The sequence below is a fragment of the Cyprinodon tularosa genome, unplaced genomic scaffold, assembly GCF_016077235.1.
Source record: "Cyprinodon tularosa strain WSP-4 unplaced genomic scaffold, ASM1607723v1 ctg294, whole genome shotgun sequence".
Classification (NCBI taxonomy): Eukaryota; Metazoa; Chordata; class Actinopteri; order Cyprinodontiformes; family Cyprinodontidae; genus Cyprinodon; species Cyprinodon tularosa.
In genome coordinates, this window is record NW_024039001.1 from 539,631 (window position 1) to 555,306 (window position 15,676).

At 35.8% G+C, this 15,676-nt stretch overlaps 1 protein-coding gene across 1 annotated transcript in view; it reads left to right on the forward strand.

Annotated features, from left to right (window-relative positions):
- cnksr2a (connector enhancer of kinase suppressor of Ras 2a) overlaps window positions 1–15,676 on the forward strand; it is a 94,640-nt gene that overhangs the window by 43,197 nt on the left and 35,767 nt on the right. Inside the window, exons 6-13 of the mRNA XM_038291111.1 lie at window positions 4,768–4,887; window positions 7,562–7,621; window positions 7,852–7,920; window positions 9,926–10,072; window positions 11,645–11,757; window positions 11,846–12,000; window positions 12,265–12,354; window positions 14,989–15,203. Coding sequence (XP_038147039.1) covers window positions 4,768–4,887; window positions 7,562–7,621; window positions 7,852–7,920; window positions 9,926–10,072; window positions 11,645–11,757; window positions 11,846–12,000; window positions 12,265–12,354; window positions 14,989–15,203 — 969 coding nt within the window. The remainder of the gene's footprint in view (window positions 1–4,767; window positions 4,888–7,561; window positions 7,622–7,851; window positions 7,921–9,925; window positions 10,073–11,644; window positions 11,758–11,845; window positions 12,001–12,264; window positions 12,355–14,988; window positions 15,204–15,676) is intronic.

Here is a 15,676-nt window from a genome sequence, read left to right on the forward strand (position 1 = left end):
AATTCAGTTATAGAGATGATCCCTTCCAGATATCACCCCCCACCCCATCACAGAGGAACAAAGCACCTACCCGCTCCAGCCGGTGAACAATACATCCTTCACGAACGACCCTTAACAATCATAGACAGGTTTCAGGTATTATAGGAGACAATCCCTCCCTTTAACGACCAACCTTCAGAATTATAGACAGGTTTCAGATATTACAGGCTAACAATGGAACCAAACGACCCATTCATCAGTTACCATTTGCATGTTTCCAAGCAATACAAGGCCTTGTCTATATAAAGACTCAAACTCACTGCAGATCAAGACATTTGAATTGAGAAAGCTTCCTGGAAAGGTGGCGAAACGTCTTCAAATCTTATAAACCAAGTCCAAGTTTTTTTTTTTTTTTTTACTTTTACGGAATGACTATAAACTGGATGACTGAGAATCTTCATCAGCATAATGAATCTGAATATTCTTGCGTATTCGATTCTCCACTTGCAAAAAACATGGTTTCTATGAAAAGCCCAGAAAGGATAAAACTAGTTTAGCTTTACATAGGCGTGTGTTGGCTCAAAATGAATATTGATAATGCATCAAGTTCGCCATGAAAAAATAACATTTCCAGGATTTCGTTTTACTTTAATTTAAGAGCAACTTCAATGCTATGAATAACAGAGCGCTAAAGTGATTTAGCTGCTCATGCAGCACCTCTGTTCAGTTTTATCGATATTATCCTTTCTAAAATCTTAATTCAAAATAAAACCAGACCCAGGCAGTAAAAAAGGTTTCTGTACATAGAAATGTTTTTTTAATAATAGAGTTTTTTTTTTAAAGTTGTTTGGACATAATTTAAGGGACAAAAATCATACAAAAGATTTACTTTTTCACTTTAGGAGTTTCAGTCTGTAGTCTCAATGTTACAGCTTTTCACAGATATCTGTAATTCCTTTTTAATTAAAGAATGAGAGTACATTTTACACCTTGTTTAAAAGATTTAAAGTTATTATTATTTTTTTCAAAATGGAAGATTTGTTAGGAATGCCGGTTAATTGTCATTTTGTCTTTAAAAAAGGCAATCAGGTATGTGTGGATTTAGATATGAATAAAAAAGCCACATAACACATCATATTTTGTGTTTTTGTTACAAAGGACCTGGATTTTAATCTCAGTTGCAGCAGAAACTCGGTTTAGGTGATAGTTTACTGGCTTGCTGGGCTCACCCTCCTGAAGGGAGCAGCCTAAACAGCTCACATCTACACCATCATTTAGCTGCTGGATTAGATATGCTATGCTTATTAATCTAACACAACCAAGATACAGTTTTCCTGATTTTAAAATGTTCTTTCTCTAAGGGTTTAATTAAGTTTGTGAGTAAACGATTAAATCTAGCTACCACTTGTACTTCCCGATTCAGTGAAGTAATTCAGATAGTCTCTGATTGATTTAGAGAAACAGTGAACCAATTATTTCCACATTTAAAGTAATTTCCCCAGGGGCAATTGATTTTACAGCCTGTCACAATAAATATATATATAAAAAGTAGCATTTAATAAGAGGGCAGGAGACTAAATGCAACAGTAGCTTCCACTGAGTTGTTAAAAACTATGAAAAGTTGTAAAATAATTGCTTATACAGTGTTTATAGGTCTAAACTTTAAATCCTTTACTGTAAGAATATGGAAAACCTGAGTGGCTAAAAAAAATCCCAGTTGCAGGCAAAAGTGAGAAAAACAAGATCCTCAAGAGTAGAGGGGTGTTTACTGGCAGCAGATTGGATAGATTTAGCTGTGACTCTCTTTTTAACTAAGCACAAGTTCATTTTTTTCAGCAATCTGAAAGGCTTTAACCTCTGTCGGGCATCTTCATAGATGATTAAATGATTGTTTCTGCACTTTAAAATCCCCAAACACATTTTTACTAAACTGCGTAAATATTTGTTTTTGATTAATTTGTGAAGGCGGAAGACCCAGGACCTGGTATATTAACTATATGCAGGAAATTCATCCCGATCAGTGTAGCTGTATATAATATGCATTTCCTCAGTAACTGCTTGGACTGCAGTAAATGATATTATTTTAAGTGTCATGCATTCTGTAATATCGGACACTTAAGATGATATGGAAGGTAGAGGAGGCAAAGTCACAATGAAAATTAAGTGGTCTCTCAATGAGATTCCATTTTTATTTCCAGTACTTTCTTTGGCTCTTTCCCTATGAAGCTGTTATAACTGCAATAGGAACTGTAGCTACATGAAAAGATAGCATTTGATGCTAAACTCAGGCCAGGAAAATTAGTTTCTGGTTTCAAAATTTGAGTACAAAACCGGGGCACAGGTTGCGGTACAAAAAACAATACTCTTTTTTTTTTTTTTTTTTTACATATTTTGTTCTTGTTTTAATATAAAAATTAGTTTCAAATTCAGAACTAAGACATTATAACCATTCATCACTGGTCAAATATGGTTTAGGGCTGCAACTAAAAATAATTTTGCGCTTATCGATAAATCTGTTGATTATTCTTTCAATTAATCGATTAATTATCAGATAGCGAAAGGTTCCTTAAAGAAGATTTTTACGAAATTAAACCAGGTGAAACTAAAATGATTCCACTTGAAGAGTTCTGGATAGAGCATGTTGAAAAACAAAAAAGCTTTTTTTTTTATCTTAAACATTCAATGTTTATGTATTTTTTATTAATTTTTATTATTCTACAAGTTTGGTATAATTGCTGCTAAAGGGTTGGTTGCTCTGTCAGCTAAAGTCATATTTTATAGTCTCTAAACTCCAGTTAATGATTAATCTATTACAAAATTAGTTGACGATTATTACAATAATTGATGAATCACGATTAATCCGATTAATTATTTCAGCCCTAAGATGGATCATCTTATTGAAAAAGATACTAAACCTTCATGCATAGTTGGTAACACTGCTGTCTGGCAGCTTGGAGTCTCTCTGCATTAATTTGCATGTTACCCTGTGCATTAGTAGGTTCTCTCATAGGCTTTTCCTTTCAGTCACACAATCATCAATGTTGGTTTAACTGATCTCAAAAAATGCCCTGAGGTAAAAGTGTTGCAAATGGCTTTAATTATAACAGATTGGTACAAAATCAGCTTAGAATGAAAGAATTAAATAGTAGAATACAGAGAGGTGGCTTATTTTTGACAAAGCAATCATTCAGTTTATGTAAATAATACAATTACAAGAAACAAAAACAGCCTTTAAAAGTTGAAAGTGGAGATTGCATGTATCTTTAGGGCTGATGAAGATTATTTTCACATCAGTCAAACCTAATCCCTGATTTGTGTTTTCAGTTTTGGGGCCGATTCATGAAATTGATATTTCTTACACGATACGAGGCCCAATGATAAGAAATTCTTACACAATTTTCAATATTAACAAAAAAGAAACATAAAGAAACATGCAAAACATGAATTTAGTACCAAATGAGGCATTCATTTTATGTGATCTCAAAGCAGGGCTGCTAAATACACCGAAGAATCAGCAAACACATGCACATACCAGCAAACGCCTATTTAGCAATAAAACTCCAGGATGGGCGAAAAAAATCAGCTGGCAGAGGCATAGAGTCTAAATCTCATGTAAAATAACCACGTCATGCTCCAAGTTTACTAGAAAAAACAAACACATCATTTGGAGAAAATATTAAATTATTTCTTTACGTCTAGTTTGTTCTACTTTGAAAACAAAGGTGAGGGGAGTGCAGGAGTGGGAATTTTTGCAAATTCCCTACAGAAACATTAACTGTAGCTTTGATTGATTTTATTCACAGACAATGCCTAGTTCATTAAACAATACTGAACTAACAGCAGCTGAACTTTGTAGCTCATCTTTTAGATACTTTTGAAAAATAGTAAATTGCACTATTTAAAATAGCCTAGGTTATTAAACGAAAGCTGATGTGGTATTTAGAGCCATTAAATGACATTTAGAGTCACCAATTGGTTCCAACTCCACTAAAGACTTCCCATTAGTCAACATTCAAATGTAATTGTCAGCTAAAGTTGGATTCACCTTCTTTACAGCAGATGCGCCTATGTTTTTTCTTCACATTGAACGTTTTGCATCAGTGATCAATGGAGTGGAGCCACATTTAATACCATTAGATGCAGCCAGGCCTTTCCTTGTTATGACAAATCGACATGTCCAGTGTGAGGGATACCTCTTAGTCTGATTTGTTTGTGACTAATAAAGACACAAAAGGATGATTATGCCAAGAGTTTCGTGATATTTTTAGTAAAAGGAGCCTTTCAGTAAAAAAACGGAGGTCTAGAGAGACAGGAAATGATGAGTGAAGGTGCTTAAAGGAGAAATCTATAATAGGTAGCACAGATATAACTGTCGACTTGGCAGAAAACTCTTCATGAAAAAGTTTGGTGATTTCCGCTGTGGCCGATCAAAAAATAGAGTCAGCAGTTTTTGTTCAAACCTCTCTCTCTGTAATGAAGAATACGACTAAAACTGCAGCAGTTTAACACAGATTTCTTGTGTTTGCCTGGAATAAGAAAACAAAAATGAAATTTACCAGTATTATATCCGGGGTGTGGGAGGGTGCAGTTATTGGGGTTTACTGAAGTGCTGAATTGATAAACGAAAATAATATTAACTGTGGTGGAACCTGCCCGTTTTCATGCAAGCCGTGTGTTTCCTATCAGAATTTAATCTGCTTTCCCACGGCTATAAAAAGACTATTTTTGTTTTTATAGCTTTGGTCGATAAATATATTTGTTTAGCAGTTTTATTCCTCTCTTCTGCAGTGTAAGACTCTGTCTGAAGTGTGCGAGCACATCGTATGCGTGTCATCGGACCCACTGGTTTCCCAGTCTGCCCACCTTGAGCTGGTCCACCTCACAAACACCAAACCCTCTGAAGGCCTGGTACTGTTCTTCACGTCTGTTTCTGTTAGCTAAGCAATTTAATAAAAAAAGCTTTGTGTTTCATGTCTAAGAGCTGTCGGACACTACAACCAACAGTGCTGGGAAAAATATTCACCCCTTGCAGATGTATTCAGTTTTAGCCTTTATTTTGTCCCTATTAAATATCTTTAATCAAAACTAATTATACTTATACAAAACTAATTATAATTATTAAAGGTAACATAAGTATACACAAAAGAATTCATTTAAAAATGATTTTTCAGTTCATAAAAGGAAGAAAATAATCCAAACCAACCCAGTCCAATGTGAAAATATTACAACCTCACCTCTAACCTTGTTAAATCTTTTTCTCCAGTTTTAGAGTTTGGCTTATGATACAAATCAGGCTGGATTACTGCCTGACGTCTTAACTAAAGAAATTATTTCAATAGAACATTGCTGATTTTATTAGGTTGCCAGGCTGTCTTGGTTTGGTTAGGGCCCCAATTGTAGAGAAAATGGCAAGGATGGGAAACTTGGATGGGAAAAGGTAAGAAGATAAACCTACAGAGTCCATGGAGCTAACCAAAGAATCCAACAAAGAACTGTGACAACAGGAGAGATGATGGGCAGCTGGAGGGCAGGTCTACCTCAGTTTGCTAAAAAACTTCTTTATTATCCATCAGGACTTAAAGGGATAGTTCGGTATTTTTGACATGAATCTGTATGGCATCCCCATCACCAGCGGCATGCAATCACACTGACTTACCCCTGGCAGTGTCCTGTGAGCAGAGTTATCGTCCAGTTTTGGTCAAGCCGAAAGTAGTCCTGCAGGTTTTTAGGTACAGCGAAATAAAACTTTTCTCTTCCCAAAACATTATGTGTTCAAAAGAGTGATATTTTCGCATCCCAAAAACATTGTAGTGGAAAAAGTCACACGTCGTTATCTATTGGTCCTATTTTCTCTCTGTTCGTATCAGTGCGCGCCGTCATTCAGACAGCGAGCCCAACAACAGCCATGTCTCCCTCCGCCGCGGAGGGAAGCTGAAGTCCTGAAGCTGTAAACACCTGTGGATCTGCTGCAGGGGGTAATCATAGCACCAGCAGGTCCAAAAAAAGCAAAGGATTTAGTGTCCTAGCCAAAGTCTTGCTTCAACAGACTGTGCTTCAAAATCCTCCAATGTGGCTTACATAATAAGTATGATAAAAAAGACAAGTTGACAGAAGTACTGACACAGAAGTGTTAAAGTCTCATTACCAGTTATTGAAAATGCTTAATGCCCGCCAAGGGTATAGTAGAACCAGTAATTACCTTTTTCATTTGAGTGGGTCTGGATTGTTCATTTCCCAACTTTAATGATAAATTATTATTTAAAAATTGCATATTTGCTCATATTATCTTTGTCTGATATTATAATTTCCTTGATAATCTGAAACATTTTAAAAACGTGAGGGAGCAACCACTTCTTCAATGGTACTAATTACTCTCCTTCAGCATGGTGAATTATGTGTCTGACATTTGGAATAATAAGGGAGGTTTTCTCTAAAACATACAATGTTTTCAAATTGTCTAAAGACTTCTTTTAGAGGAACCTTGATGCTCTTCAGGATTGGATCAAATTTGTTTGCATAGAAATTTTTTTTTTCCTTTTACGACCAACTCCATAAAAGTCATACAAAAGTATTTTTGTAGAATTCTCTTTTACCTCCAATTCACTGCAAAAACAATCTAGAAATAAGTAAAAAGTTCTTAAATTAAGGGTTTTACCCTTAATTTAAATAGGTAAAAAAGATGATCCATCGATGCAATTAGTATTTTTAATCTTAAAATAAGATAATTAGATATAATGCACTTGAAATAAGACAATGATATTGTTTTTTCTTCTTATTTTAAATGTAAATTGTCTTATTCCACTGGCAAAGTATCTCACCTCCTCAGTTCAAGACAAAAAGCACTTATTTTAAGAAAAAATTACTGATTTAAATTTAAATTGTTTGCAGTGTAGTTCCAATTTTTAGTACATAAGACTTTCTGCCACAGATAAATCTGGTTGGATTGCAGAGATGCAAGTAAACCAAAATGAAAAACAAAGCCATAAGTGAATTTAGGAAGTTAATCTAGACTACTAATATTGTAATCTTGTGGTTGATCTGACTGAGAGTGAATGGTTAGATGTTAACAAAAAAAAAAATCCGGTTTTCCAGGTTTTATGACTGATAGTTAACATTTTAGATGTACCATTTTTATTTTCAAATCTAAATTGCACTTTAGATCAAATAATGTTTTTCATTTTTATTAAGTTCATAGATAATTATTGTTACTGTTACCTCCAACTCAATGGCAAAATGCAATCTTTCTTTTCTGGCTGCACTCAAACTACCATGCAGTTAACTCATTTAGATAAAGGAGAACTGCACTGGGTAGCATGTTTGCACATGCAAATATCTCTGTAAATCCTCTACAACTTAGCCTTCCATTGGATGCACAGTTAAAAACTCCTTATTTCGTTATTTGTAATCTTTGAAGATCAGCCACTTGGTGTTTCATGCAGAAAAAACCCAAAACAAATATTTGCTCTAATGTTTAATGCAGAGACTAAGTGGATTTTTTTTAGCCTTTTTATGGTTAAACTTCACAGTAGATTTTTGGAGACTTTTATTCAGAATTAAAGTTAATTCCATTTCTGTTCATCAGGGGATGTACATCAAGTCTACCTACGATGGTCTCCATGTGATCACAGGAACGACTGAAGGGGTGAGAAGAGTTTTGGGGTTGTTAAAATTTCTTTTGTCAGCAAATCGGTCAACATCAGTGTCCAACAAGAGCCTGTCGGATTCCATACAGATGACTCCGCATGGCTGCCTGCTTTATGGCATTGGTTATTTAAGTGGGGGCTGCTGCGAAATGTCAGAAAAGTGTCAGACAGGAATCAATACGCTCAGATGAATTTTCAATCTCCTCTTTGTGTCCTCTGTGATTTTCAGTCTCCGGCTGACCGATGTAAGAAGATCCACGCAGGAGATGAAGTCATTCAAGTTAATCACCAGACTGTGGTAGGTTTATAACCAGTCTGTAAGCCCATATTTTATATCATAAAGCAACAAATACGTGGTGGATGATGTTTTTTTTCTCCCTTTTTACACTTTTAACCTTGAATAAACTTACTTGTAAAAGGATTCAGTTTATAGGTAATTCAGCCTCAGACTAAATACAGCTCAGTGGAATGGCAGAAAACCTTAAATAGCAGCATTATTTATCACATGGTAACTCTGGAGGAGCTGCAGACATCCACAGCTCAGGTAGGAGAATCAATTGACCAGACATCTATTAGTCCTGTACTCCAAAAACTTTGACCTTAAGAAAAGCAACATTAGGATGATTTGTTGTTGAAAGAAAACTATAATTACATGAATAAAAATGTATGATTGGGTTAAAATGTGTTTGGATAAAAAACAAAAACTTATCATATTGTGCTGTTTATGAAGACATAATTAACAACTAATCTCACAAAACAGTCGATTGGAACACAAATTTGTCAGTTGTTTCAGTCGGAATTTTCTGATATTCTAACTAGAACATGTAGCCACTCAAAGGGGAACTGCATCACATTAATTCCTGATGCTGATGCAGACTCAGGTTAGCGTATGCATGCCTATCAGTCAGTCAGCAGAAACCTTTCTTCTTAAGCTATGATAATTTGTGCATAAGTAATCAGAATAAATGGCTGATTGGACAGAAATGAGTGGCTTGATGCTCTGGCTCTATGCTTATTCATACTAACTTTTATTCTGATTGTTTATGTTAACAGTGCAGTCTAATATTTTTTTTTTTTTTTATCGGAAAAAAATTCTATTCAATCGTGAAATTTTGTGGAAGCTTCAGTAGTTTTATAATTTTATTATCAGATCAGACAGTTATGGTCACAGGACACATTTTTTGTCCAATTGGCCATTTATTACATTGATATATCCATATAGACGTAAGCATTGAGTCATTAGGGGCTCTTTTTAAAGTTTCTCATTAGCTATGTAGGAGAGAGCAAACGTGAAATTAGGAAATGGCAAAATTTTGTGGCTTAGATGCAAAGCAACATGTAACGCCAAAAAACCCCCAAAAAAACTATTGACATCAACCTAAATATACAATTTCTACTGTGATGCACGGTGGTGACAGAATAATACAATGAGGATTCATCGTAAGCAGAAACAGAAAAGCTGATTAGAGATTTAAAAAAGCCTAATTTAACTCCTCAGAACATAACATCTATATATTCATCCTTCTATTTATCTACCTGTCTTTCAATCTGACCTTTGTTTATTTGTCCATCTACCAAACATTGTCTTTATTGTCTGTTTTTTTCATCAACCTCCAAAAAACTCAATGCTTTATGCTATATTAAATTAGGAGGAACTAGAAAGCATCTCAGGAAAAGTTTGAAACTTTTATACAACCAGTTTTGGGAAATACTCAATCTGGAGAAAGCATCCCACCAACTTTAAATCCTTAAATACATGTTACATGGATAAAAATTAAAAGGCGATTATTAATCTAAAAAGAAAATCCAGTGTTGATATTCTGTTTTAGTGGTCTTGGGGCGTTTTGCATTACTCTAAATAATTTCTCTCTTTGATCACAAACAGATCTGAGGTCAGCTCGGTAAGTTCAGGTGTGACGAGGCTATGAGTATCTCACCCTGGTGGGCAGTTTGATGTTTGTTTACAGTTTGTATTTGATCACAAATTTGCTGCAGGCAGAAAGTGTAGGTGTGGCTTTTTGCACATGGTGGATAAAATGTAGAAAAGATGGATGATAAGATGCTTTTGTTTTGAAAATGAGGGCAGATTACATCACATGATGCCTCTATAGATAGATTTACCGCCTCGCCACCTACTTGCTTCGCTCTGAAGCCTCAACAGGCAATCACGATGTGGACTGGATTCAAACTTCAGCCTGCATGTAAATGATCCTCTGTGGAGCATAAATGAGTGAGCTTTTATCCTGACAGAGGATGATATCGCCGAAGCTGCTTTCTCACTTTCCCTCCTCTCTCTTCTACAGGTGGGCTGGCAGTTACGCAACCTGGTCGGCTCGCTGAGGGCCGATAAAGGCACCGTGTCCCTGACCCTGAAGAAACGTCCCCAGAGCACGCTTAGCTCCGCCCCTGCGCTACTGAAGAACATGCGCTGGAAACCCCTTGCTCTGCAGGTGGGACCGCCGCTACCTTTTATGAACTTTATTAAAGCGCCGTGCTGGTCCGCATCGACTCCCCAAAGCATTCCTCCTCCTGCTAGGTCGCAGCCAAAGCGTGTAATTAGGTCACAAAGCTGTGGCTCAGCACGGGGTTCGTTAGCCGGCCGAATGGAGTGAATGGGAGGAAAAACTAATGGCTTTCCACCCACATTCCCAGAGCTCAGCTGAATGTGAAATTTCCCCCACTAATTATCTCTAATTGGCGACACAAACAGAAGAAACAAGAAGGAAAAGTGTTTGTGCATCAAAACCTGACTTTCTTTGTGTATTTTTAGTTATCTGCTTCAAATATTATGTATTTAAAGTCATGCTTTTTAATATAAACAGCTTTTAGCTCTTATGTTCTAGAAAGCATTAAGATAAAGTCAGCTTCCATTACAGTACAAAAATGTAATATTTTCTCTAATATTTGCATTATTTTGGCACTTATTATGTGTATTCGTTTTGGTCTATTTTATATAGAAAAATTATATAAATATTATATATATATATATCTATATATATATATATATATATATATATATATATATATATATATATATATATATATATATATATATATATATATATATATATATATATATATATATATATATACATATATACATATATATATATATATATAAAGTCCCGTGGATTGTTTTTATTTTTATTTTTTTGGAAAGTCTGTCTACACGTTTGTCCTACTGTACCCTTTACGTTCCTGATACTTTTTTTGGGAAAACTTTACTTGTTATGAAATATTTGCCTTTAACAAAATCATTTACATGTTAACTAGACTTAGACTTTACACAGATTTATTTTGTCATTTTTTATACCCAAGTATAAACAATAACAGTTATCTAGACAATTTCTGTTTGGTTACCAAAAGCAGCTCCTCAAACTGTACAATTGAGTTAAATTTCTAATAAGTTAATGTTTACAAAGACTGGACTTTTCTTTAATTTAAATGATACCTCACTTGTCCAAATGTATCACACTGTCAGGAGGTTTTATGTAATTGATGTGTTCCTGTTTTTCTTGGATTATAAAGGTGAAGATTTTTAATGACTCTTCAATTGGGTAAATACATGCAAACATAGCTTTGCAGTAACATCATAAAAATAGGTTAAGCTCATAAATATGGAAAAATGTCTGCAAATAAATACTTGCCTAATAGTTTCAGGCAGGATTTGAAAACAAACATTAGCTCCAAAGGCCAATTTGTAGCCCTAAATCATCTAGATGGATGATTTCATGACTTTTACGTTATTTCAACTTCATAGCATATATCTTCCAGACTTTTAGATTTTGTGCTCTGTAAATGAAATAAATTATTTTTTTGCACACTTCCAAAGTCACCGGTTATCTTGTAAGAGCAAATGTGTGCACCTCTTTCCATCTGTAAGGTTGAGGACCTGTCATGCTGTGGGCCTGTTTCTTTATACTGGATAGATCTTTAGGGTGTAGTGTACCAAATATCTCTTAAGCAGAATTTTATGGACTTCACCAAAAAACTAAAAATGTTCTCCTTCTTTTGTTATCCAGCCAACCAGAAGTCCAGGCAGTGGCTCAGCCACACCCTCAGGCACGCCCACCAAGAGCTCAGCTCTACAGGAACTCTACATCCCACCTCCACCTGCTGAGCCCTACACACCCAGGTACCTCCTTTGCTTCTTCTTAAGGATAACTACAGCCTTCAACATGCTCATATCTTCTGATGAGTGCCTGCCTCTGGTGTTGCCATAGAGATGAGACAGGAGCCTTGTCTGGAGATGAAGCATCCCGTAACCGTGGTGGCATCAGTGCTGCCAAACGCTCTGAATCACCAAACTCCTTCCTGGATCAAGAGTCTCGCCGGCGAGAAGAGGAGGAGCCAGTGTACTGCACCACGCCCACATATGGTCCGCAGGTTTTACCCACAATGTATCACCACATGATCTGTTCTGTAGACGGAAATCAATAATTATTAGAAAGGAAATCCACTCATCAGACATTCATGAAGATTGTTACAAGGGAGAAATTTACAATTCGTTTTGTAATAAAATCCAAATCATGCAAAATGAAGTTATATTGAACTGAAAAATTTCTTTCAAAATGAAAATGGAATATACAGGCAATTTGGAAAGCCAATAATGAGGACATTTTATTCTAATGTGCACTTGTAGGCAGGTTGAGGCCCATCTCCATGCCTGTGGAGTGCAACTGGGTGGGCGACTACGAAGACCCAGCCAAGCTGAACAGAGAAACCCGCAGAGGTGAGCGCACGGGTTCGTATGCGTCTCCAGAGGAGCAGGTTGGGTCCCGGTAAACGTTCCCATTTGTATGAATTACAGAGCCATCAGCTAGTATGCAGATCTGCAGACCTCTTTTCTACTACCCCCTGTCATTAGCAACACAGAGGAACCAAATAGAAGCTGATGAGGAGCGAAGGAGGTAAAGACAAAGGCAGAGGAAAATGAAAGGCAGCCATGAAAGAAGAAAAAAAATGAAGAACCAAAAGAAGAGGAGATGAGAACAGACAAAAAAAGGAGTAAAAAAGATCGTTCTCTCTGACCTCCACCTGAATCACTCACACAGTTTCCATGGAGACGCTGACAGCTTCTCACTTTCCTCCGGTCGCTGCTTAGCAACCCTGGTAAGGACAGGAGGGAGGAAACTGCAGAGGGAGTGGAAACATCAGTTTATAGGGAAGGTGGAGAGAAGTTTGAGAGGTGGAGGGGATGCACGGAGCTAATCCAGTGAGCAGCTATAGTCCTGACAGATTACAACACTGCTTTCATTTATAGGATCAAACAATAAACCCAGGTGCAGGACACCTGTTTGATGGCAAAGTGCAATTTGATTTAATTTCTATATTATTGATGTTTATGTTGAACTTAAAAGAAGCTACATAAAAATGAAACTATTTGTAAAGGCTATCGACGGGTCTATCTGGGTCGGCCTATACCTCAGCCTCTTCCTGGTCCTTCCAATATTCAGCAACATAGAAGAGGAGAGGAGCAAAATCCAGCAGCCGAGCAGATGTGATGGTCCAACCACATCCTGATTTGTTTTTCAGAATCTTTCCAAGATGCTGTTAAGCTGTGAGGTGGACGACTTAATGTCATTACTGAGAGAAACTGAACTTTTGTGTACATGAAAGAAGTCTAAGATGGGTTTTAGCTCATGAATAATAGGAGCAACAAAAAAAATTGTTGCTCTTTTATTGTGACGTGTATATAATGTATACACACACATCGCTACAACAGTATAACCAGAGATGTCAAAACTATTAATGTCTATTACTCAAGTAGAAGTAGGATTCCTACTGTTGTAGAGGTTAGAGTATCAAAGGAAGCTTTTTACGCAAGTTAAAGTGTAAACATATAATTTTTACTACTGCTTAAAGTATAAAAGTAAAAATAATGCAGGAAAAAATGTTAAGGACAGATGCTTAAACTTTATACTGGTTATGGCGCCACTGTATTAAAGGAAAATGTTTCTACAATTCTGGATGATAACTTCCTTATACTTAATTCTCTTAGTTTTATGAGTAATGACAACAGTCTCAAATTTAACTTGCATCATCTTAAAAATGGAATATTTATTTTGGTATTTGGTGAAAAGCACGTACGTAACGTAATAGTCTGGATAAAATAAATAATTTTCATGGACTTTATTTTTTTTTTAAATACCAGACCATAACAAGAATGAGCATAAATGAAACAAAACTAAAGAATCTATTTTTGAAATCTAAGGAGTAGAAAGTAGAGATAATTGCAAAAAAAAAAATGCAAGGAATACAAGTCAAAAGTTGTCTAAAAAGAATTCCTCCAATGAAGTATAGATAGACAAAATTTCTACTTTAGTAAGGTAATGAGTATTTGTACTTTGTTACTTAAAACCTCAAAATACAGCTATGCTGCAAAAAATGCTTGTTAACGAGCAAGCATTTACAGTATACCAAATTATCTGCCAACAAAGAGGTATACATTTAAAAAGTATTTTTTTTGCTATTGACTATGTCAAAATGTAGTTGTGATTGTGGAAATTAAAAGGTTTCTATCGCTCCATCACAAATGTAAATATGTTGAGTTTTTATGGACCCAGTGATGTCAAATACCAAGGTCAGACTAGCCTTAGACAGAGCTTAGGCTAACCTAATGTAAGGGAAAGGATGAGTATGTTGGAAACAGCTGGTGTCCAGTGTTTATTAGAAGAAGGGGAGCAGAGGAAAATTCAGAACAATCGTACTGACATGAATAATCTAAGATCTCTCTCTTGTAAGGATCAAACCTTTTTGAAGAGTTTGCTAAAGCAGAATCTATATTTACTTGCAGTAAGGGATTCCACACTGAAAAGGTGTGTTTGTTAACTTTTGCTGCCGTTTGTTTCTGATAACACTTTTAAAACCCCATGGCAAGGTAAAAAAAACAGAGATGGCGATCTATCGGATTAATGTCTTTCTTATCAAGTGATGTCGCCCAGAGGGGATCGGTACCTCATTTTTTAACCAGAGCTGCTGAGTTCAGCCTCTCTGCTACATGTTGGCAGCTTTAATGCATCGTCAAGGTTTAGATAAGGTGAAGATGACAGTCCTTTAGTTTGATTTTGACTGCTGGCAAACTTCCTGTTTTATTAGGTTTATTTTAGTGCTCAAACTGAAAAGAGATGTAGATCACATCACAAAGGAGGCTTGTGAATATAATTCATCCCCAGATAAGCCAGTATTGATGTTATCATTATTGGTTCAAATTTAAATACAATTACCTTTTTTTGAATCTGTTCGTCTTTAAAATGTTTTAATGAATCCAGAAAACTAGAGCATATTTATACCTAAGTCAAACACAATGGAATGGTTTTGAGAATCTAAAAGAATGAGTGTGATACTGATTATTCGTGTTTTACAGATGCATCATTGTTACGTTACGTGGGCTTGTCCACTGGGGACGAGCGTACCATCTCTGAGGACTACTCTTCACACACGGCTCAGCCAAATAAGCGAACCAATGACACTGCGAAGCGTGCAAAAAGGCGGAGCCACCACAGCCAAAGCCCCTCCCACTATCTTCTTCAGACAAATCAGAGGGAGTCTCCTCCCAGAGAGCAAACCTCTATGTATCATGTAAGTCTGGACTTCAGCATTTTCTCTTATTTTGTTTCTTTTTATTCTTTCTTAAGCCTCTTATTCTGCCTTTCATGTTGCTGTTTTATTTTTAATCTCAAAGGGATTACACAAAGTTAAGACAATTTTACACTGCTCATATTTATTTATTCACTTATTTTTTTTATTTACTTATTTACCAGACCAAGAACTATATTTATAAAAAAGAGAAATAACAAGGAAAAAAATGACACCATCACAGATTTGGCTATAGAAGTACAATTTGTATCACCCGTCTTTTTCAGCTCCTGCCCCTCATGTCCTGATATTATTATTTGTGTTTTGGGAAAAATGTTGTAATATTAATCTTCTATCTTGGAGCAAATTTTTGACTCATACATATAAATGTGTTTATAACATTTTAAAGGCATTTAAACCTGAAATATGTCAATTTAAATACAAATAACCATAGAATTAGCAATCAACTTCGATTA